The 23152-nt window shown below is 39.3% G+C and overlaps 1 protein-coding gene across 1 annotated transcript; it reads left to right on the forward strand.

The window, feature by feature from the left end:
* Positions 1-6105: 6105 nt before the first annotated feature.
* On the forward strand, positions 6106-6552 carry LOC142176509 (uncharacterized). The gene has a single exon (XM_075244434.1). The coding sequence runs from the start codon at positions 6106-6108 to the stop codon at positions 6550-6552; it is 447 nt and encodes a 148-aa protein (XP_075100535.1).
* Positions 6553-23152: the final 16600 nt, after the last annotated feature.

Here is a 23152-nt window from a genome sequence, read left to right on the forward strand (position 1 = left end):
CATACCTGGGGTAGAGAAAAATTCATATAATATTCTTGTAGCATTTCAGAGAATTTCACGTTTGGACATTGCAGCATTTAAGAAAATTCTTACATTTGGACATGGTATCATTTAAGAGATTTTCACATTTGGACATTTTATGGTTCCAGGGAGTTTTCACGTTATGACCCTTGTCATCTATTTGTAATGGTATATAAATGTGTTTTGCTGATATTTTTTTTTGCAAGGTCCTATACCTCTCTAATAAAGACACCAAGCAATAATTATGTGTAAGCAAGATAAAGGTTGCCTAGTGACTCATTTTGCATAATTTTGCCACCTTTCAACCAAATGCATAAGTCATTTAATATGAAGTTGGGGTTGCCACATAATCCTTTGTAATCCCTATCCAATTTATCCCCAACTAATTAGGTAATGTCCCATTATCCGGTAATTAACCAATTACCCGTATAATTAAGAATTTTCTCAACTTACTTAAAATACTACTCTCTTTTAACATACCTTGTACACCTTACTAGGGTGATCATGTAGTACCTTGTATGGCACTAGTCCATAACTGCCAGGTATTTTAGCTCGGGCCATATTTTATCCCAAAATGCCAAACTTTGACGAAAATTCATTTTTTTTTGACTTGCTTCCCCTTTCACCTTCACGAATTTACTCATCATTTGTAAAATAGCATAATCCTTATAATCTCCAAATAATCTTTTACTTGGACTGATGTCAATTACCCTACGACAAATTCAACATAAAATACTACAGGGTGCAACATTGTCGTAACTTATTACTGCAAAGTGTAACATCACCGTAATGTAATACTGCTAGGTGCAACATTGTCGTAACTTAATACTGCAAAGCGTAACATCACCTTAATGTAATACTGCTGGGTGCAATATTGTCGTAACTTAATACTATGAAGCGTAACATCATCGTAAGGTATTACTGTAGAGGGTAACATCATCCTAACATATTACTGCAGAGTATAACATCGACGTAATACTGTGGGGCATAACATTACCTTATATTGGCAGTATTGTTTTATATTGAGATTTCAAATCTATGCTATTTCTGTAAGTTCCGTTGTTCTCGTTTTTTATTGTTTTGCTTCGGCTTGCCTTGCCAATGTGTTAGGTGTCATCATGATAGGTTAGGATTTTGGATCATTACATGATGTGGAGAAGGAACACATCATAAAAACGGTCAAACTCCTAAGAGAACATTACAAAGCAACCTCTCAAGGCAAGATCATTTGATGAAGGAGTTAAAATAAGGATTGCCAGGTGCTTCTAATAACACGGACAAAAGGGCCCCGATTCGTCCCAGTCTTCCCACAAATCAAATGGCTCAGAGAGCTGATAACAACACCCTAGGGGGTGAAGTCGGTTTTGACGAAGCCGGAGGGACCGATAGCGGATCAAGGAATAACAACTTGAGTGATCTTTTCAAAATTGAGCTCATGTGATTCATGAGAAAGATGAGTGATCAAATGTATCAGAATGCAAAGGAGTTTCATGCTCGGATGGATCAGATTCCAGATGCACCGCCGATGTTAAAGGGTCTGGATTAAAAGAAGTACACACCATTGCTAATTAAACCAAGTGTGTAACTAGAGTTAATCCCAAAGAGATTCAAAATGACAGATATACCAAAATATGATGGGACTTTTTTATTTGGAGGAGCATACCATGACCTATACCACGTTAGTGAAAGGAAATGACTTGGATCAACATGAGATCGAGTCGGTTCTATTGAAAACATTTGGTGAAACCCTCATGATGAGGACCCTGACATGGTATTCCCTCTTACTCGAGCATTCAGTCGATTCTTTTGAAATGCTTGCAGATTCATTCATCAAAGCTCATGCTAGAGCAAGAAAGGTCCATGCTAGAAAGGCAGATATATTCATAATTTTGCCCGGCAAATTCGAGTTGCTGCTAGAATTTGTGATCCGATTCCAAAAGGAAAGGATGTTGTTGCCAACAGTTTTTGAATGAATGGGCAACGGAGGCATTCACGAAGGGTCTAAATCCACTAAGCTCTGACGCCTCTCGAAAACTGAAGGAGAGCTTGCTCGAGTTTCAGGGAACCACATGGGCCGATGTCTATAATCTCTACGAATCAAATATAAGGATAGAAGATGATCAACTTGGCTCTTTGATATCAACCAAAGGACGAGGTTGCAATAAAAGTCAGGATAAGTTTAAAAACGACTTTGATACAGATCGGAGGTCTTCTAGGGGTCGTTTTCTACCATATGAGAGGACCGTTGGGCATAGCAGTAAAGGATTCCAATAATAAGATAGGTTTGCTTCCGACAGAAGGATGGATCGTGGTTGGAACGATAGGTCATTGCTAAAAAATAGATGCTAAACATTAGCCTAGTAGATTAGTGTCGGCAATGAAGAACATCAAAGAAGCATGATTTTTGAAACCAATCTGATCGGACCCTAACAGGAGACTCAAGATTATATAACTGAGGACTACTGACATCTTCGTGAGGAGGTGGTGACTTTTCTAAAGAATGTCCATCTTAGAGAGTTTTTAAGTGATCGGGCCAAAAACAATTACGGTATAATCCGGGACAACGTGGAGCTGTCAAAGACAAGAGTATGGTCACCTCGGATGACTATTAACAATGTCTTTGGAGGAAATGAGGTCAATGGGGGTACCATTTTAAGCAACAAAGAAAACGATGATATCGGTGACTCACGACTAGAGGGTTCGCAAAGTCTCAGAAGATGACATCACCTTCATAGAGGAAGATACTGACGGACTTCTTCTACTAAACAATGATGCTTTGGTAATCTCTCTTAATGTTAAATATTATAAAATTAAGCGTGTTTTGGTTGATCCAGGAAGTTCATCCAACATCATATAATGGAGAGTTTTGGAGATAGTGAGATTAACTGGGAACATCACTCCCTCGATGAAGCTCCTAGCTGAATTCAATTTGACAAGCGTGATAACTCGATGAAAGATTCTACTACCCACTCACGCTGAAGTCATAACAAAGACCACTATGTTTGAAGTGGTAGATGGCAACACGGGTTGCAATGTAATCCTCGGAAGACTGTGGATACACGAGATAAAGAATGTGCCCTCAGCATATCATCAATTATTGAAGTTTCCAACACTTGAAGGGATCAAACAGATAAGAAGAGACCAACCGGGGGAAAGGGAAATAAATGTTGTAACCACTTCCAACAGCAAAGATAGAGAATTCAACAGATAGAAATTATAGGAACTGATGCTTTCTCCCTTTTTCGAATAAAAATGATAAAGGCGAGGAGTCATTGGAATACTACCAAGTTCCGAGATCTTTTAAGGTACTGGAGGAGACGGATGCTACAAAATCGACCACAGAAGAGCTCGAGTAAGTGGCTTTGTTTGAGGAGTTTATGGAAAGAAAGTTTCATTTGGGAACGAGGTTAAATCCCGAGCTCGGGTTAAAGTTTATAAATTTTCATAAAGCTAACATTGACTGCTTTTAATGGTCACACTCGGATATGACAGGTATCACATTGGAGGTAGCGGTCCACAAAACTTAGTCTAGATCCAAACTTCCCACCAGCAACGCAAAAGAACCACCCGATACAGAGGGCATGAATAGGATTGTTAAGGAAGAAGCAACCTGACTACTTAAATCAGTTCGATTCGACAGGTAAAGTACCCAGAATGGTTATCCAACGTAGTTGTAGTACCCAAGAAAATTTAGGATGTGTGTGGACTAAAAGGATTTAAATAAGGCGTGCCCCAAAGACTCATACCCGTTTCTGAACATTGATCAAACGATTGATGCTATGGCCGAGCATGAACTAATGAGTTTCCTTGATGCTTACTCCAGGTACAAAAAAAGTTTTTCATCACAGTGTTTGGCATATATTGTTACAATGTGATGTCATTTGGGTTTTAAAATGCTGGATCCTGTTACCAGAGGTTCATTAATAAGATGTTTGAAAAGCAGATATGTAAACTGATGGAAGTATATATTGATGAAATATTAATTAAGGCTTTAAATGCAGGAGATTATCTGTTGCATCTCCAAGAGTGACTTTCGACACTCTAAGAAAGTACAATATGAACATCAACCTAGAGAAATGTGCTTTCGGTGTGGCTCCAGTTAATTCTTGATATTTCTTATCTCACAAAGAAGGATCAAAGTAAACCCAAAAAAAATCAAAGCCATCGAGGACATCCCGGCCAGCTAAAAAGCATAAAAGAAGTGCAGATGTTGACTGGCAGTTTGGTGGCTCTAAGCAGGTTTTTCTAAAGAAATGCCGCCATTTCATTTATCTTTTGAAAAATAAGAATGGATTCGTGTGGACTCCGGAATTCCAGCAGGCATTGAAGGACCTAATTAGGTATTGTCCAGTCCTCTGTTGTTGTCAAAACTAGGGAAGGTGAACAATTGTTAACTTATTTAGCAGTCTCGGAAGTAGTGATAAGTGTCGTTCTAGTCCGAGAAGAGGAAGGTATGCCTTTTTATATTTATTATGTTAGTTAAATATTATCAGGAGTAGAGACAAGATATCCACATCTAGAAAAATTTGCCTTAGCTCTTGTAGTTGCTTCTCGAAAGTTTAGGCCTTACTTTCAGTGTCACCTAATAGCCATGACAACCTTTCCCTTAAAAAATATCCTTCATAAGCCAGATTTATCAGGCCGTTTGGCTAAATGGGTAGTCAAAGTTAGTGAATTCGACATTGAGCACAAACCCGGGACTGCAATTAAGTCACAAGTTTTGGCCGACTTCAGTCCGGGGTTAATGCCTTCGTCTACTAAGGAAGTAGTGATGGTGTTGGGAACAACATTAGGAGTTTGGACCATATTTACAGATGGATTCTCCAATGTAAAAGGGTCCAGTTTCGTGGTAGCTCTAATCATGCCCTCGGGGGAAACCCTAAGGCAGGCCATTAGAACTATATCATTAACTAACAATGAAGAAGAGTACGAGGCTTTGATTGCAGGACTTAAACAATCTCGGGGACTAGGTACTGAGGTCATTAAGAAAAAGTGTGATTCCTAATTGGTGGTAAACAAAGTGTATGGAATTTTCGACACAAAGGAGAAACACATGCAATAGCACTTGAACAAGGTTCAAACATTACTTGCACAATTAAGAGAATGGTCGATCTTTCACATTCTGAGGGAGGAAAACGTGGAAGCAGACGCATTGGCTAATTTGGGGTCGTCCAGGGAGTTGAAAGGATCTGATTCTGGTACGACCATCCAATTATTTCATTCGGTGTTGGATATGGATGGTTATTGCAAGGTAAATTCAACCAACATAATTTGGGACTAGAGGAATGAGTTCATTGAATATCTCACACATGGTAAGTTACCCGAAGACCCAAAAGCGTCCCAGGCACTATGGATTAAGCAACTCGCTACTACCTTGTTGATAGATAGCTATATCGTAGATCGGTCCAAGTACCACTAGCTCAGTGTTTAGGGGCCTTGTAGGTAGAGTATGTGATGAGAGAAGTCCACGAAGGAGTTTGCGAAAACCATTCCAGTGCAGACTCGTTAGTTCTCAAGTTAGTTAAAGTTGGCTAGTATTGGCTCCGAATGGAATGTGATGCAAGGACATTCCTGAAAAAGTGTGACAAATATAAACGTCATGCACAATTAGTGCATAAACCAGTGGAACCTTCGCATTAAGTGGTGTCGCTGTGCCAATTAATGAACTAGGGGATGGGCATAGTTGGTCCTTTGCAAACTGGACCCGGGAAGGTAGATTCCTTTTTAGTTTTACTTGATTACTTCACTAAATGGATTAAAGCAGGTTTTTAACAAAATATTAGAGAACGCGAAGTGGTTGACTTTATATGGGACCACATAATCTGTCTATTTGGAATATCAAAGGAGATTTCTTATGACAACGGGCTGCAGTTCGTAGGTTCAAAAGTCACAAAGTTCTTAGAGGGGTTAAAGATCAAACGGATTACATCTTCGCTGTACCACACAAGTGCTAACAGGCAGGCGAAGTGAACCAACAAGTTAATTATTCAAAACCTTAAAAAGAATTTAGAAGAGTCTAAGGGTAAGTGGCTAGATGAGCTACCGGGTGTGCTATGGTCATACCGGACTACAACAAAGTTGAGCATGGGAGAAACACCATTTTCGCTCAAATATAGTTCGGAAGCTTTGATACCGACAGAGGTAGGGGAACTGACTTTAAGGTTTTCCCGGGCAAACGAAGCAGCAAACAACAAAGCATTACTGATCAAGTTAGATTTACTCGAGGAGCACCGGAAATTGGCATACGTGAGGATGGTGGATCAAAAACAAATAATGCAAAGGTATTACAATCACAGAACGAATCTCCATTATTTTGAAATGGGAGATTTGGATTTAAGGAAGGTTACTCAAAGAACTCGGGAAGTCAACACCAGGAAGTTGCGACCAACAAGGGAAGGTCCATACCAGATTTCAGCTATCACTGGTACAGGATTATATGAATTAGAAAATCAAGATGGAGTTAATTTACCAATCAACTGGAACGTGACCCACCTCAAAAGGTCTATTGCTGAAGATCTTTGTTGGTACTGAAAGAATGTGATGCACTCTTTTTTGCTTCGACCAGTTTTTGTCATAATCGATTTTTTCTAGTAAGGTTGTTAACAAGGCAACAACGTAAAGCATACTACAAAGAGAGTATCATCGTCAAAGGCAATACCTTCAATGTCAAGGCACTAAAACCTATGTAGCAAACAAATTGTGGATGGTTAAATAATATTTGGTTTGGAGGCAAGTCTCGCCTCCCAAAAAGGATTTTTAACCGTTCACAAGTTGTCTCCACCGACGAGGCAGTAGAAAAGGCCTAAGGTGAACGAAAGACTTCAGGTGTTCAAATTCTCAAACTTAGCATTCGAACACTAGGGGAAGTAATACATGATACGACACCAAGAGTGCCACGAGTATCAGGACCTGGGACTGCATGACCAACTCTGTAGAAATAAGTTGTACAAGTTAGCCACATGTATTGGAAGCTTTATTTACTTAAGCAAATGAATGCCTATGTACTTTTAATGATAGATGTAATAAAGAAAAGTCCTTTTGTTTATATCTTATTTCTTGTCCAAATGATAAGTTAATTTTTTCCGTTGTTTGAAAGTTAACAAAAACTTTAAATGGTCGTGTCGGGTTGAATAGGAGACGTCCTCTTCAAGATCACCGTAAATATAAGGTCCCTCTCTTATGAAACCCTCATATTAAAAGGTATATTCAGGAAGTGTTATGCCCGGAATCGAATTCTATCGGTTGAAAAAATATACCCTAAGATTTAACTAAGCATAAAAAGTATATTTTTGCAATACACTTAAGTAAAACATTCTTTTATTTATTAAAATGCAAATCTCGATAAAAAGTTTTGGCATAATTACAAAACACCAAAGAAACAATTATACATAATTCTTTACTACCAGAACTCGAAGGGAGATGAGGGAAGCTCTCTAGCGGAATGAGGTTGTTCCCCTGCCAGTTCGAGGCTTTCATCCTCTTCTGTCTCCCCATCTTTACCCGAATACTCAGAACAAGTATTTGAGTAGATAGTTACAGTGGGTCCAGCAAAAAGATTCTCACGAGCAGTTAACTCTAGTTCTCGGGCTTTGGCAATCAATCGTCAATACTAGCAATGCCCTCCTCCAAAGTCTTCCTCTTCATATGGTAAATAACATAAGTTTTCTCAAAATAACCATTTTATATTGCTCAATTTGTTGTAGCCGAGTCTCAGGCTCGTTCATCTGTACAACTTTTGCCTCCAACATCGGGAGGAGCTCGACGAGCTGGTTTCTTTCTGCCAAATGTCAATCCCGCTCGGAAGTAAGTACTTGTGTAATGATCGGACCGTCCATTTCATTAGTTACCGCTTTGTTTTCCCCATTTATGCCTCTTTATGTGTTGTTAAGTTGTATTTCATCATATCATGTTGGTTAATTTGGGTTCAGAGTGGTTTTGTAGAGGAATGAGACACTTAGTCTCCTTGGAGTAAGCTTAAGTTGGAAAAGTCAACCGGATATTAACTTATATGTAGAAGGTCTCGGATATAAATTTTAATGGTTCAGATAGCTTCGTTAGGTAATTTGGGACTTAGGAGCGTGATCATAATGTATTTTGGAGGCCCGTGGTAGATTTAGGCTTGAATTGGCAAAATTGGAAATTTGGCTTTTTCCGGTCGGCAGTGGAAATCTTGATATAGAGGGTGGATTGGGATTTCAGAAATTAGAGTAGGTCCGTTGTGTCATTTGGGACGTGCGTGCAAAATTTCAGGTCATTTGGATGAGGTTTGATAGGTTTTTGGATCGGTTGCGGAATTCGGAAATTTTGGAATCTTTAGGCTTGAATCCTAGGGTGTTTTGATATTTTGATGTTGTTTTGAGTGTTCCAAAGGTTGGAATAAGTTTGAATAGTGATATGGGAATTGTTAGCATATTTGGTTGAGGTCTCGATGGCCACGGGATGGATTTGGGTGGTTGACGGAAGGTTGGAGTGGATTTGGAGATGCAGAAATATTTCTGCTTCTGTTGTTTCCGCACCTGCGCATTGGGGACCGCAGGTGCGATGGTCGCAGATGTGGGAAGAGACCGCATATGCGGTTTTTGGCATCGTAGAAGCGGAAGGCGAGTTGCACCTGCGAGCCCGCAGGTACGGTGGTTTGATCGCATGTGCGGATAGGGGATTTTAAATGAAAATCCACATAAGGGGAAATTTATCCCTAGATGCGTCATTGGTACCGCAAGTGCGGTTTTTGCTGCGCAAAAAATATAAATAGAGGCCTTCGCAAATTTGGTCATTTTTCCACAATTTGTGTTCGGGTTTAGAGCTTTTTGAGAGGAATTGAAGAGGGATTTAAGCGGTAACACTTGGAGGTAAGGTTTTTGAACTCAATAGTCGATCCTACGGTAATTTCTAACTTATTAGACATGAAATTAATGGGATTTAAGGGTTAAAATTGAGGGATTAGGGCTTGAAATTGGAGAGTTTAAATTGGAGATTTGAGGGGCCATTTGAGGTCCGATTTTGATATTCTTGGTATGTATAGACTCGTGGGAGGATAAGGATTCTTGAGATGTGATTGTTATCGAATTCCAAGACGTGGGGTCGGGTTTGGCCAATTTTGGGATTTTTGAGTTAATTTGATTATTTTCGCTTGAGCTTTGTCCCTTTAGCGCGTATAAATGTTATGATACTGATTTGGGTAGATTTGGAGCATTTGGAGGCCGAGTCGAGAGGCAAAGGAATCACAGGCTAGACTTTGGACCGGTTTGAGATAAGTAATGATTGTAAATGTTGTCCTAAGGGTAGGAAACCCCAAATTTCACATTGTTGTGCTATTTTGAGGTGACACACACTCTAGATGACGAGCGTGGCGGCGTGCAACGTTGGGGATTGTGACTTGGTCCGTCCCGTACGACTATTAAGTCATGTATTTGATTGAAAACTATTTGATACTATTGTATTTTGGAAAGTATTACTATGTTTTGGGCTGAATGTCATATTTAGGCCTCGTGCCAACTGTTTGGACCCTTAGGGACTTTTTACTCTTATTCCTCACTATTTTGACTTAATATTTGTACTCAATCATGCTGTGTTTTACCGATTTCACAACTCAGTCGTATTTACTCCGCCTTGATAGTTTAAATGATATTTTGGGTTGAGCATCTTGTTTTACTGTTGCCCGAGTGACTTGAGAGGTTTCTGACTGAGTGAGGCCGAGGGCCTATGTTATGAGGATATCATGGGATCGGGTTGCGCGCCGCAGCATGTTGTACTGATTGTGATATATGAGAGGTCGAGGGCCTTATTTATTATGCCACGAGATGGCTTGTTATAGCGCTCGGGCTGCAGGAGCCCCTTCGGAGTCTGATCATCCCCAGTAAGCGCGGGTACCTAGTGTGAGTGATGTGATGTTTCCCGAGGGGTTGTTGTTGATTCATGTTGTTGCCCGAGGGGCTGATTACGAGAGATTGTGAGGTAGCACGTGGGGCTGGTTCTGTTGATATTTTGCCCGAGGGGCAATTTATGGTACATGTTTTGCCCGAGGGGCTGTTTACGTTTCTATCATTATTACTCACTGTTTCATCCCTTGTTTGAAACTATTGAAAAATGTTTTTTAAAAGAAAAGGTTTTGTTGAAACCGAGTTGTTATACGAGATAATTGATATTGGAAATATATAGTATTTGTTGTGGTGCTATGACATGGACTTATCTATTTTCTTACTGCTCAGCTTTCATTTACTTTTATTACTTACTGAGTTGATGCACTCACATTACTCCCTGCACCTTGTGTGCAGATCCAAGAGTTGTGGGTTGCGATAGTGAGCATTGATCGTACATTCAGCAGGTCTCGGAGTCGACAAGGTAGCTGCATGGAATTCGCAACCCTGTTATTCTCCCTCATATCTTCCCTATATTTATTTAGTATTGTCTTCCAGACTTTGTTAGACTTTATTGTATTGAGATAGAGTTGTAGTTGCTCGTGACTTGTGACACCCCAATGTCGGGCTTTTGTATTTATTCCGCACTGGTTATTTAGACTTATGTTATGAGATTTCTTGTTAAATCAATGGCTTAAAAATGACTTTTATAGAATAATGGTTTGATAGGAATTGTGTCGGCTGGCCTAGTTTCACGATAGGCGCCATCACGAATGGGTCAGTTTTAGGGTCGTGACAAGTTGGTATCAGAGCGTAGGTTATATAGGTTTCACGAGTCATGAGCAGGTTTAGTAGAGTCTTGCGGATCGGTATGGAGACGTCTATACTTATCCTCGGGAGGCTGCAGAACCTTTAGGAAAAACTTCATATTCTTGAATTCCTGTCGTGCGAATCTTTTTATTATAGTAACTAAACTTCTATTATTCTATTCTCTCACAGATGGTGAGGACACGTGCTACCGGTTGTCACACCTCCTTTTTCACTACACCCCCGAGAAGGAGTGTATAGGGGAGTTTTTTCCAACTTAAAGTGACAATCGAAACGGGATTATTTATTAAAAGATTTAGAGTCGCCACTTGGGATAATTTACGGTGTCCCAAGTCACCGGTTCAAATCACGAGTCGAGAAAAAGGTTGACTCTGTATTATAGTCCGCGAACCAGAAATCCGGGTAAGGAATTCTGTTAATCCGGGAGAAGGTGTTAGGCATTCCAGGATTCTGTGGTTCTAGCACGGTTGCTCAACTGTTATAATTGGCTTATTATCTGATTTTAATACATGTTTTAGCCTATGGTACGATTTTAACTTTATAACCCCTTTTATTTAATTATTTTCAGGAAGATTGCAATGCTATTAAAACACGTCTTGGACCACGTCACATAAATGCACCCGCGGTCTTTGACATATTTTAACATTGTTGAGATCTGGATTTTGGTCACATAAATGCGCACCCGAGTTTAGGAAGGTAATATTATTAAAACAACGCGCCTAAAGAAACTACGCGTTTGCAACTTTGCAAGGGCCATGGAAATTTAACTAAATGGCACGCCTCGACTTCTAAGAATTCACTTGTTAATTAAATGAGGGACGTGCATTTTAAGATTTTGTTCGGCACGACACACCTCAAACTACTAAAAGAATTATTCCTAATTAGGCTTATAGAACTAATCTGTCGACCCTTTTAAATAACAAACACATTCTTAATTCTAACTTAACAAGCGCTAAAATAACAAATCAACCAGTTCTAACCACGTTCCCTCAGCAACACGTAAATCCCACTGGGAATCAAAGAATCTGCCAACCAAACTCTTTAAAGCACAATCTCACCTATGTAGATTTAACTCTAAGTCTCGATTTCACTTAGCTTCAACTACCACAAATTTGGGAAAAATATGACAGGAACTACAAATTAATTTCAACCATTAAAACCATCCCAACATAGATTGCACAAAAATACACCAACAATAACGAGAAGAACAAAAACAAAATAGCAACCAAATTCTCATGCGCACAGTGACTTCATACGTTACAACCATGTTTTGTGGAAATTACAGTGAACTCAAATGAAGCTACCAATAAACAACTTTTGAATACACCGTCGTGGAAGAGCAAATCTCATAACTGAAGCTTCCAAATAAATTATAGCAAAATGTAAAGGATAACAGAGTAAATAATGCACCTGAAATGAATATTTCAATCTCTCAAATGTTCAACAGTTACACGAGCAAAAATGAAACAGTGGCTGCAATGGAACTCAAATCAGACAGTAGCTCGGACAGAACCTCAAACAGACTTCGACCATACCTCGAAACTCGTTGGACTCTCGCCGGATTCAACTCAACTGAGCTTGGACGACAGTTTTGGACGTCATAAGGGCTGGTCTACGCCGGAGTTCGATTGTTGCTTATTTTTTGGTGATTCGTCGGAGTTTCTCAGCCATGGCTGTCGCTGGATCTTCTAGGGTGCTGGTCGCTTTTTGGTTAGGAAGCTGACAAAGAATCAGAACGGATAGAGGGTCTGATTTGGTGTGGAGATGAGGCTGTTGATGGGTGTGTTGAGAGGTGAGCTCTATTGGTGTTTGGAGGTGGGGTGCGACGAGGAAGGTGAAGTTCCAGGGGGGTGTCTATTGCGGCTGTAGCTCTCCCCTTAGGCATTGTTTTTTTGTTCTTTAGCTCATTGTAGGCGTTCCCCTAGGTATAGAGTGTAGGGTGTAGCTATATATGAAAGGTTTTAGGTTTAAGGGTATGGGTTTTGTGCTACTGGACTTTGAAATTGGGCCAAAGACTAGATAAAAAATTACAAAGTTTATAAAGACGGGATAAACCAATCCGACACTAATTCCTTCTTCTAAACTTATATACAATTATAATATAAAAACATAAAACTAATTTTATGATTAAACTAAACTATATTAAGACATGAAACTATTTTTGGTATTTTCAAAATTATATAAAAATAAAAACATGGTACTATTTATGAAAGATATATAAACTAAAAGCGACTAAAAAGGGAGAATTATTTTTGTAATTTTCATTTTTCTTGTAATAAAATAAGGTAAGAGAATCAAAATGAGTTGAAATAGCTATATTAGGCCTAAACTAAATATTTACACGCTAAAATATATAAAATCTTGGGGAGGGTCAAAAATCACATGTCTACAGCAGCCCCTCTTTGACGGGAAATACAAAGTATTTTCAGTCAAAGAACGACTAGGCAGGTATTTGGAGACCGAGCCCTGGTATCTGAGCTGCCTACATATCCTTAGCTATAAAGGAATCAGGCCACGTGTAGTTCAGAGATGAGTGAGATGATGGAGTATGCCGAGGTGGAGAGCCAGTCGAGGTGTCGTTCCGCCGAGGTTCCGGTTCGCGGTCATGTTATTACATCAAAATAAAAAAATGAAAAAAAAAACTAACTAAGCCTGTCAACTATGAGTTACAAGATTCCTATCTATAAGTCTTTTGAAACTTTATCTTGAGTCTTGAATGGTTCTTCATGCAGACTTTGGATTTGAACCTTGACGCTTTCTAGTTGTAGGTGCTAGTTCCCCCTTCTTCAGCTTTTCGGATCAAGACCGGGCATGCAGTGCTTGTGACATCGGTCATGTCTTGAGCAGCTCACATCTTTCATCAACTTCTGCATTTGGATTCACTTCTTGCCTTTCTTTTTTTTATTATTATTCTGGATTGTGACTAACTTATGTTGATCATCTCGGACTGTTGACTCGTATTCCTACCGTGAGCTTCTTTTGTTGCTGACTTGAATTGCATTCTGAAGTGAATTCCCATGTTTTCCAGGTGGGTGCCTGATTGCCACATCTTGAACTGTCTTCCTTCGGAACTACTTTCCCTTTAAACTTGAACTGTCTTCCCTTGTTCTCCAGGTGGGCGCCTGATTATTGAAACTTTCTGTGTTCCATTGTTCTTCCAGGTGGGCTCCTGATTGCTGAACTTAAAATGTATTCCCTTGTTCTCCAGGTGGGCGCCTGATTGCTGAACTTGAAATGTATTCCCTTGTTCTTCAGGTGGGTGCCTGATTGCTGAACTTGAAATGTATTCCCTTGTTAAAGTGTATTTCCTTGTTCTCCAGGTGGGCGCCTGATTGCTTAACTTGAAATGTATTCCCTTGTTATTCAAGTGGGCGCCTGATTGCTGAACTTGAAATGTATTCCCTTGTTCTTTAGGTGGGCGCCTGATTGCTGAACTTGAAAGTGTATTCCCTTGTTCTCCAGGTGGGCGCCTGATTGCCAAGACTTGAAATGTATTCCCTTGTTCTCCAGGTGGGCGCCTGATTGCCAAGACTTGAAATGTATTCCCTTGTTCTCCAGGTGGGCGCCTGATTGCTGAACTTGAAATGTATTCCCTTGTTCATAAGGTGGGCGCCAGATCGCTGAACTTGAAAGTGTATTCCCTTGTTCTCCCGGTGGGCGCCTGATTGCTAAGACTTGAAATGTGTTCCCTTGTTCTCCAGGTGGGCGCTTGATTGCTGAACTTGAAATGTATTCCCTTGTTCTTCAGGTGGACGCCTGATTGCTGAACTTGAAAGTGTATTCCCTTGTTCTCTAGGTGGGCACCTGATTGTTGAACTTGAAATGTTTTCCCTTGTTCTTCAGGTGGGCGCCTGATTGCTGAACTTGAAATGTACTCCCTTGTTCTTCAGGTGGGCGCCTGATTGCTGAACTTGAAAGTGTATTCCCTTGTTCTCCAGGTGGGCGCCTGATTGCCAAGACTTGAAATGTGTTCCCTTGTTTTTCAGGTGGCTTCCTGATTGCTGAAACTTGAATGTATTCCCCTTTTCTCCAGGTGGACGCCTGATTTCAACAAAAATAGACAAAAACAAAGAAATTTTCTGCCCCAGTTTGGCATGTTACCAAATATCAGTAAGAACTTGAAAACTGAAACTTGAACTATACTCCCTTGTTCTCCAGGTGGGCGCCTGATTGCAGAACTTTGAAAATGTATTCCCTTGTTCTCCAGGTGGGTGCCTGATTACCAAAACTTGAAATGTATTCCCTTGTTCTTTAGGTGGGCGCCTGATTGCTGAATTTGAAATGTATTCCCTTGTTCTTCAGGTGGGCGCCTGATTGCTGAACTTGAAATGTATTCCCTTGTTTTTCAGGTGGCCGCCTGATTGCTAAAACTTGAAATGTATTCCCTTATTTTCCAGGTGGGTGCCTGATTACGGAATTTGAAAATGTATTCCCTTGTTTTCTAGGTGGGCGCCTGACTTCCACAAAATAAATAAAACAAAGAAAACGTCTGCCCCAGTTTGATGCTGGGCACATTGAATCATGTTACAAAATATCTCTATGAATTTGAAAGCTAAATCTCATTATCCATGAGGGTCCTGAAAACTCCTAGTTAAATGACGGCTTTAAAAATCTAAATCATATCTTCTAAAGGTGTTACTCCTGCTACATCTTGTTATCTAAGAAAGTCTTAAACTACATCCCATTATCCAGGTTGGTCCTGACAACAAAAAATTAAATCTCATTATCCAGGAGGGTCCTGAAACCTTAAAACTAAATCTCATTATCCAAGCGGGTCCTGAACACCTAAAACTAAATCCCATTATCCAGAAGGGTCCTGAAAACTCCTAGAACTAAATCCCATTATCCAGGAGGGTCCTGAAATTTAAAATCAAATCTCATCTTAAGGGTGAAAATTTCAGAGCTAAATTCAACTTCCTAACGGTGAAACTTATGCTAAATCTTAGCATCTAAGGGAGGTATTAAACTAAGTCCCATTATTCAGGAGGGTCCTTAAAATTTCAAATTGAATCTTATCCTAAGCATGAAAACTTCAAAGCCAAACTTATATTTCCTCAAGGTAGAGCCTAGCTAGATCTTGTTACTCATGAACGTTTTGAATTTTAACTAAGTCCCATTGTCCAGGAGGGTCCTGAGAATTTTTAAGATTAAACCCCATTATCCAGGAGGGCCCTGAAATTTTAAAATTAAATCCCATTATCTAGGAGGGTCCTAAAAATTTTAAAAACTAAATCCATTATCCAGGAGGGTCCTGAAAATCTTTAAATTAAATCCCATTATCCAGGAGGGTCCTGAAAATTTAAAACTAGATCCCATTATCCAGGGGGGTCCTGAAAACATAAAAAACTAAATCTCATTATCCAGGAGGGTCCTGAAAATTTTAAATTAAATCCCATTATCCAGGAGGGTCCTGAAAATTTAAAAACTAGATCTTATTATCCAGGAGGGTCCTGAAAACTTAAAACTAAATCTCATTATCAAGGAGGGTCTTAAAAACTTAAAAACTAAATCCCATTATCCAGGAGGGTCCTGAAAATTTTAAATTAAATCTCATTATCCAGGAGGGTCCTGAAAACTTAAAAACTAAATTCCATTATCCAGGACGGTCCTGAAAATTTTAAATTAAATCACATTATCCAAGAGGGTCCTGAGAATTTAAAAACTAGATCCCATTGTCCATGAGGGTCCTGAAAACTTAAAAATTAAATCCCATTATTCAGGAGGGTCCTGAAAATTTTAAATTAAATCCCATTATCCAGGCGGGTCTTGAGAATTTTTAAGATTAAACTCCATTATCCAGGAGGGCCCAGAAATTTTAAAATTAAATCCCATTATCCAGGAGGGTCCTGAAAATTTAAAAACTAAATCCCATTATCCAGGAGGGTCCTGAAAATTTAAAATTAAATCCCATTATCCAGGAGGGTCCTGAGAATTTAAAAACTAAATCCTATTATCCAGGAGGGTCCTGAGAATTTAAAAACTAAATTACATTATCCATGAGGGTCCTGAGAACTTTAAAAATTAAATCACATTATCCATGAGGGTCCTGAAAACTTAAAAACTAAATCTTATTATCCAGGAGGGCTCTGAGAACTTTTAAAATTAAATACCATTATCCAGGAGGGTCCTGAAAATTTAAAACTAAATCTCATTATCCTGGAGGGTCCTGAAAACTTAAAAACTAAATCTCATTATCCAGGAGGGTCCTGAGAATTTTAAATTAAATCTCATTATCTAGGAGGGTCTTGAGAATTTAAAAACTAAATCTCATTATCCAGGAAGGTCCTGAAAACTTAAAAACTAAATCCCATTATCCAGGAGGGTCTTGAGAATTTAAAAACTAAATTCCATTATCCAGGAGGGTCCTGAAAATTTAAAATTAAATCTCATTATCTAGGAGGGCCTTAAAATTTTAAAACTAAATCTCATTATCCAGGAGGGTCCTGAAAACTTTAAAACTAAATCTCATTATCCAGGAGGGTCCTGAAGATTTAAAAACTAAATCTCATTATCCAGGAGGGTCCTGAAGATTTAAAAACTAAATCTCATTTTCCAGGAGGGTCCTGAGAATTTAAAAACTAAATCTCATTATCCAAGAGGGTCCTGAGAATTTAAAAATTAAATCTCATTATCTAGGAGGGTCCTGAAAACTTAAAAACTAAATCCCATTATCCAGGAGGGTCTTGAGAACTTTTAAAATTAAATCCCATTATCCAGGAGGGTCCTGAAAATTTAAAACTAAATCTCATTATCCAGGAGGGTCCTGAAAACTTAAAAACTAAATCCCATTATCCAGGAGGGTCCTAAAGATTTAAAAACTAAATCTCATTATCCAGGAGGGTCCTGAGAATTTAAAAATTAAATCCCATTATCCTTGAGGGTCCTGAGAATTTAAAAATTAAATCCCATTATCTAGGAGGGTCCTGAAAACTTAAAAACTAAATCCCATTATCCAAGAGGGTCCTGAGAACTTTTAAAATTAAAGTGCTGAAAATTTAAAACTAAATCTTATTATCTAGGAGGGTCTTGAAAACTTAAAAACTAAATCCCATTATCCAGGAGGATCCTGAGAATTTTAAATTAAATCTCATTATCCAGGAGGGTCCTAAGAATTTAAAAACTAAATCCCATTATCCAGATAGGTCCTGGAAACTTAAAAACTAAATCCCATCATCCAGGAGGGTCCTGAGAATTTAAAAACTAAATCTCATTATCCAGGAGGGTCCTGAAAACTCCTAATTGAGTTCTATCCTTAACATGCAAATTTCTAAAGCAACTTATATTTCTTTGGGATACATTTATGCTAGATTATGCTACTCACGATTGTTTTGAATTTTAAACTAGGTCCTATTTTCCAGGAGGGTCCTGAGAATTTCAAATTAAATCCCATTATCCAAGCGGGTCCTGAAAATCACAAGTCAAACCTGTCTGGTGCTTGCTTTTCCCCCTTACGGAGGGTTCCTCCGAAACAATCGAAATTTTTTGCCCCTGTTTCAGATCAAAGAAAAATCTTGTCAGTTTAAAAATATGGTGGTTGGTTTGTGGCCTTGACTTTGAGGGCGATTTCTCCTTCAATTCCCATGATAGCTTTGATTTCCACTCGAAGACCTTACTTGTTTATTGACTGACCGCTTTCTCCGTCACCCTTATCACAGAAAATACCTCTTCCCCGTTCAGACCCAATACCCTCTATCTGTTGCATTACTCATGAACTGACATTTACCAAACCTTTGTGTCTCACATGAATCCCAAAGCACGTCAATTGCCACTCACTTATTGTGTATGCTGTTCTTTCTTGACTTAAACCACTGGCCTTGGCCTTGAGGTCTATTGCTCCTTCACTTGCCATGATAACTTTAATTTCTGCTTGGAAGACCTTGCTTGTCCCTGGTTAACCACTTTCTTTCTCAATCTTATCACAGAAAATACCTTTGATCCGTTTACCCTACACCCTCCATTTGTTGCATTGTTCATGAATTGATATATACCAAACCTTTGTATTTCACATGAATCCCAAAGGATGTTGATTGTTACCAACTCAGTGTGCACATCGTTCTTTCCTAACTTATGCCATTTTGATGTGCTGGCCAGATCCCGTTTTATGAAATTGGAAAGCTGGTGGCAAATTTTGAAATCATTTCTCACCTATTTTGACCAAACAGACTCAACAAGAGGAAGTAAACAAGGCAAAAGGAACAGAGTAAAGGACAAAGGATAGAGATAATCCCTAACAAGAAAACTACAAAGTAGAAACCTATCATATGCGGATACCAACTCTAATGACCAGGACATGCACATGTGGACTATTCTATTGAGCAAGTCTGATGTTCAACTCCTTTTATACCCCTAAACCATGAAACTGGGCTTCCATGCTCCAATTATCCAATCTGATTCACAATCCTTATTCGACTTGTAGTGCCCGAAGGGTTTTCACCATCAAGCCTTCTCATTTTGTTCTTTCTCTCAACTTACCGTCGCCTTACGGTGCCCGCGAGGGTTTTCACCAATAACACTCTCTCATTTTTTTTATTTCTCTCAGCTCTCGTCGCCTTACGGTTCCCGTGAGGGTTTTCATCAATAAGACTCTCATTTTCATTATTTTTCCACTTGGACCAGAGTGTTGCCCCTGATACGAATTACCTCTCCTTGCTTGACTTGACATCTCTCGAAGACTGATCGGAAGGTCTTTCTTTGGACCGTAATGTGGGCTTTTGGATAGGGTTAAAAAGAAAGGATATCAAAGGCTCAAAACAATTCACATGGGTTCAAAATTACAACTTTCAGAATCAGATTTCTTACAACAACCACAACTTCTACCCCAGTTTCTTTCTTGGGGACTTTTGGATTTTTATTTCGATGAGACCGAACTGTGAGGCTGCCTACGTATCCTTAAAATGAATCAGGTCAAACATAGTTCACGGAAACTTTTGTTTTTGTTTTTCCTTTTGTTTTGTTTTCTCTTCCTTTTTCCTTTACTTTTTCCCCTCTTTTTTTATTTTCTTTTCTTTTCTTTACTCTTTTTCCATTTTTCATTCTCTTTTTCTCTCTTTTTTCTTTTCTCTCCCTATTTATGTATCACATTTCTAAACTCTGCTTCTGATTCCAAAAGAGGGATATGAAAGAAAATAAATAAGGTTCAAAGGTGACAAAGGATAAAGTGTTTAGATAGCAGAATAAAATTCCTTCGTCATTCCAATCTTCAAAGTATGCCAAACACAAACAACACAATTACACAAACCAAAGAAATCATACGTAATATCTTTTGACTTCATCAGAATTGATAGCCATATCTACACATTTGCCTTCTATATTTGTTAAATACAAAGCATCATTGGACAACACTCTTGTTACCACGAACGGCCCCTGCCAATTTGGGGAAAACTTGTTTTTAGCTTCAACCTGATCTGGCAGGATGCGTTTCAATAGTGTTTCTTTATGTTCTATCTGCCCCAGTTTTCACAATTCGGGCTTGAAGTGATCTCAAAATGCCTTTACTTTTTTCCCTCAAATGTCCCTATCATCTTCAAAATTGTTTCATTGCTTCATGACTAAACTAACTTTTTAAGACCAGGCTGAGAATTACGAGTGCATGTCATGTCACTAGAGTCAACAGGAAAAGAACTATAAAAGGAAAAGAGAACTAAACAAAAATGACTAAAAATAATAGAAAACAAAAAATTGCATTAGACAGATGGTGAAAGGGTTTGAACAACAAAACAAGCAAACTAAACTGGGCTACAACCCTGGAACAAACCTAGACAACACTAAACGAGATAATACGACTAAAGGAACTAGACGAAATAAAGGATAGAAAGATTTGAGTCACAAAACAATATCCGGATTACAACCCTGCAATAACCTGGACAATAGAAATGACAATAAACTAAACCACCAAAAGCTCTTCTCCGACTTACCAAGAAATGGAGCGTCTTTCCAATTATCAAGCGCGGTATCTTAGCCACTGAATTCTGCATCAGCAATACTAGGACCTCCACAAGACTTCATCACATTGTTCTTAACAAATTGCTTTTGGGTTCCTTTTGCCGACTTGTTCTTAAGATCAACCCCTGATAGCGCTGAAAGCTTAGTAGCACGTGGACCTCCGAGGCTCCCAGAAGAACTCTCACATTCCTTTTCAAAATAAACCATACCCACCATATGCGTCTTATTATGCACAGGCGATGGACTTTGGCTAGTGTTTACTGCATCTGGATTTTGCACGACAATATCGCCCGCATCAATAAACTTCTGAATCGCATTCTTCAGATTCCAACACTTCTCTATGTCATGCCCCGAGGCATCCAAGCAATATGCGCACCTTTGAGAAAAATCAAACTTCTTTGGAAGAGGGTCTGGCATTTTTATCTGGGTCGGCTTTGACATGTCCAATTTCCTTAGCCTCTGGAACAGACTGGCATATGACTCTCCCAATGGAGTGAAGGTCTTCTTCTTCCGTAACATCTCGTTCTTAAAGGCTTGATTGGGCCGGAAACCCTATCCAGGGGGTTTTCGGTAGGCTCGTGGGGGTAGATAGGCATTTTGTAGAGCTGGGTACTAGGAGAGTGATGTACGACTTTGGGAGTTCTGTGGAGAGAAGTGGCATTGGGGAGGATCATCTGGTGCATAAGGATATCCACGGGGACAATGTCGAGGCTAGAAGTATTGATCGGGAAAGCCCATTGGATCATCTTCTCTGTTTCTCTTTCTTCCACCCAAGCTTACTGGGATGTTCTGAATGTTTTTCGAACAACTCATGATTTTGCCTGACTTGACTCCCTCTTCTATTAGCTCCCCCATTCTTAACACATCATTGAAAGGCTTCCCCAGGGCTGGGATCAAATGACTGAAGTAAGTGGGCCCCTAGGCTTGTAGGAAAAGCTCAACCATTTCTTCTTCACCAATCGAGGTATTGACTCGAGCAGCTTGCTCCCTCCATCTGAGCCCAAACTCTCTAAAAGCTTTCCTCCGGCTTCTTTCCCATTCTAGATATGGAGGAGCAGTCTTGGGTAACGCCTAATTTGTATTGAAAGTTTTGAACAAAATCTTTAGCCATGTCACCCAATGTAGGCCACTTACCAACATCTTGACGAGCATGCCAATCCATAGTTGTCCCAGTTAGACTCTCACTGAAATACGCCATCATCAAGTCATTTTTCTCTCCAACACCTCTTATTTCACTGCAATAAACCTTCAGGTGGGCTACCGGATCCCCACACCCATCATACAAGTTATATTTTGGCACTTTAAACCCTGCGGGCAGGCGAACGTCAGGGGACATAGACAGTTCTTTGTAAGCCATGCTTCCCCGGTCTCCCATTTCTTGCTTGTTCTTTAAGGACTGTTCTATGCCTTTCAGCCTCCTGGGTGCCCCATCTTTCCCTTTTCTTCCTGTGAATCTTTCATTTTCAACATGAGGCTTATCCCTTGGGCCCTGTTTGTATGAGTAGGGAACCTTGTGGGCAACCTCTGAGGGGTAATATTGGGCATCATGATCTTGGAGATAAGTGGGTGGACCTGGAGAGTATGGAGGATCATCTGGCATTGTGTGCGGAGTTTGGGTAAGGGCAGCATCTAGGAAGCTAGGTGGTGGCGGGGGTGGTGCCTTCCCAGTCATCCAATCCTGATACATGTCAGTCATGTGTTGTGTTAACATCTTTATCTCTTTAACCAACCCATTGTCCTATTCAAGCAACTACTTTCGAGCGTCGGTATCAACCAACTCAGTTCTGTTGTTGTCTGTCATTGCCTTTTGACTTTATGTTGTAGAGAAGAGCTACCACTTTAAAACCAAAAACCAACCACCTTTCTTTTATGAATATAACAAAATGAAGCCATCACGTCAGCGTTAGGGCATTTAACATAAGATAATCTCACTTTATGTGCAATGCACCTAGCCACAGTTATCGGTTCTAAAATGATTTCGAGGGTACAAAGGTCAGTTGGCATCATCCCAATTTGTTCATTTCAACCTCTCTTTTCTTTGCTTTTCTAGCACTTGCTTGATCATTTTCCTTCCTCTTTTTCTAATTTTACTCTTTTCTTTCCTCTCATTTCTCACATCCCACAATTTCATCTCTTTTTTTCTCTCTTTTTTTCCTTTTTTCCTTTTTTTCTTTTCTTTTAACAGTAAAAAAATGATTCGATTGAACCCTATGTAGGTTGCCTACGTATCATGACGCCGCATGAATCAGATCTTTGCATAGTTCTGGAAGAACGGGAATAAAGTAAACAAACTAACGTTCTTTTTTCTTTTCTCCTTTTTTTTTTACCTTAAAGACTATTCTTATAAGAAAAGAGTAATAAAAGAAGCAAATCCTTTTTTTTTTGAATTTTCTAGACTTAATGTTCTATAACCTATTGCAAACTCAAGCTTGACGAGCATATAGTTTTTGCTTTTTTTTTTCTTTCTTGAAACAAACACTCTATGGGAAATTATTAAGGAAAAC

Source organism: Nicotiana tabacum, chromosome 3 (assembly GCF_000715075.1).
Source record: "Nicotiana tabacum cultivar K326 chromosome 3, ASM71507v2, whole genome shotgun sequence".
Lineage (NCBI taxonomy): Eukaryota > Viridiplantae > Streptophyta > Magnoliopsida > Solanales > Solanaceae > Nicotiana > Nicotiana tabacum.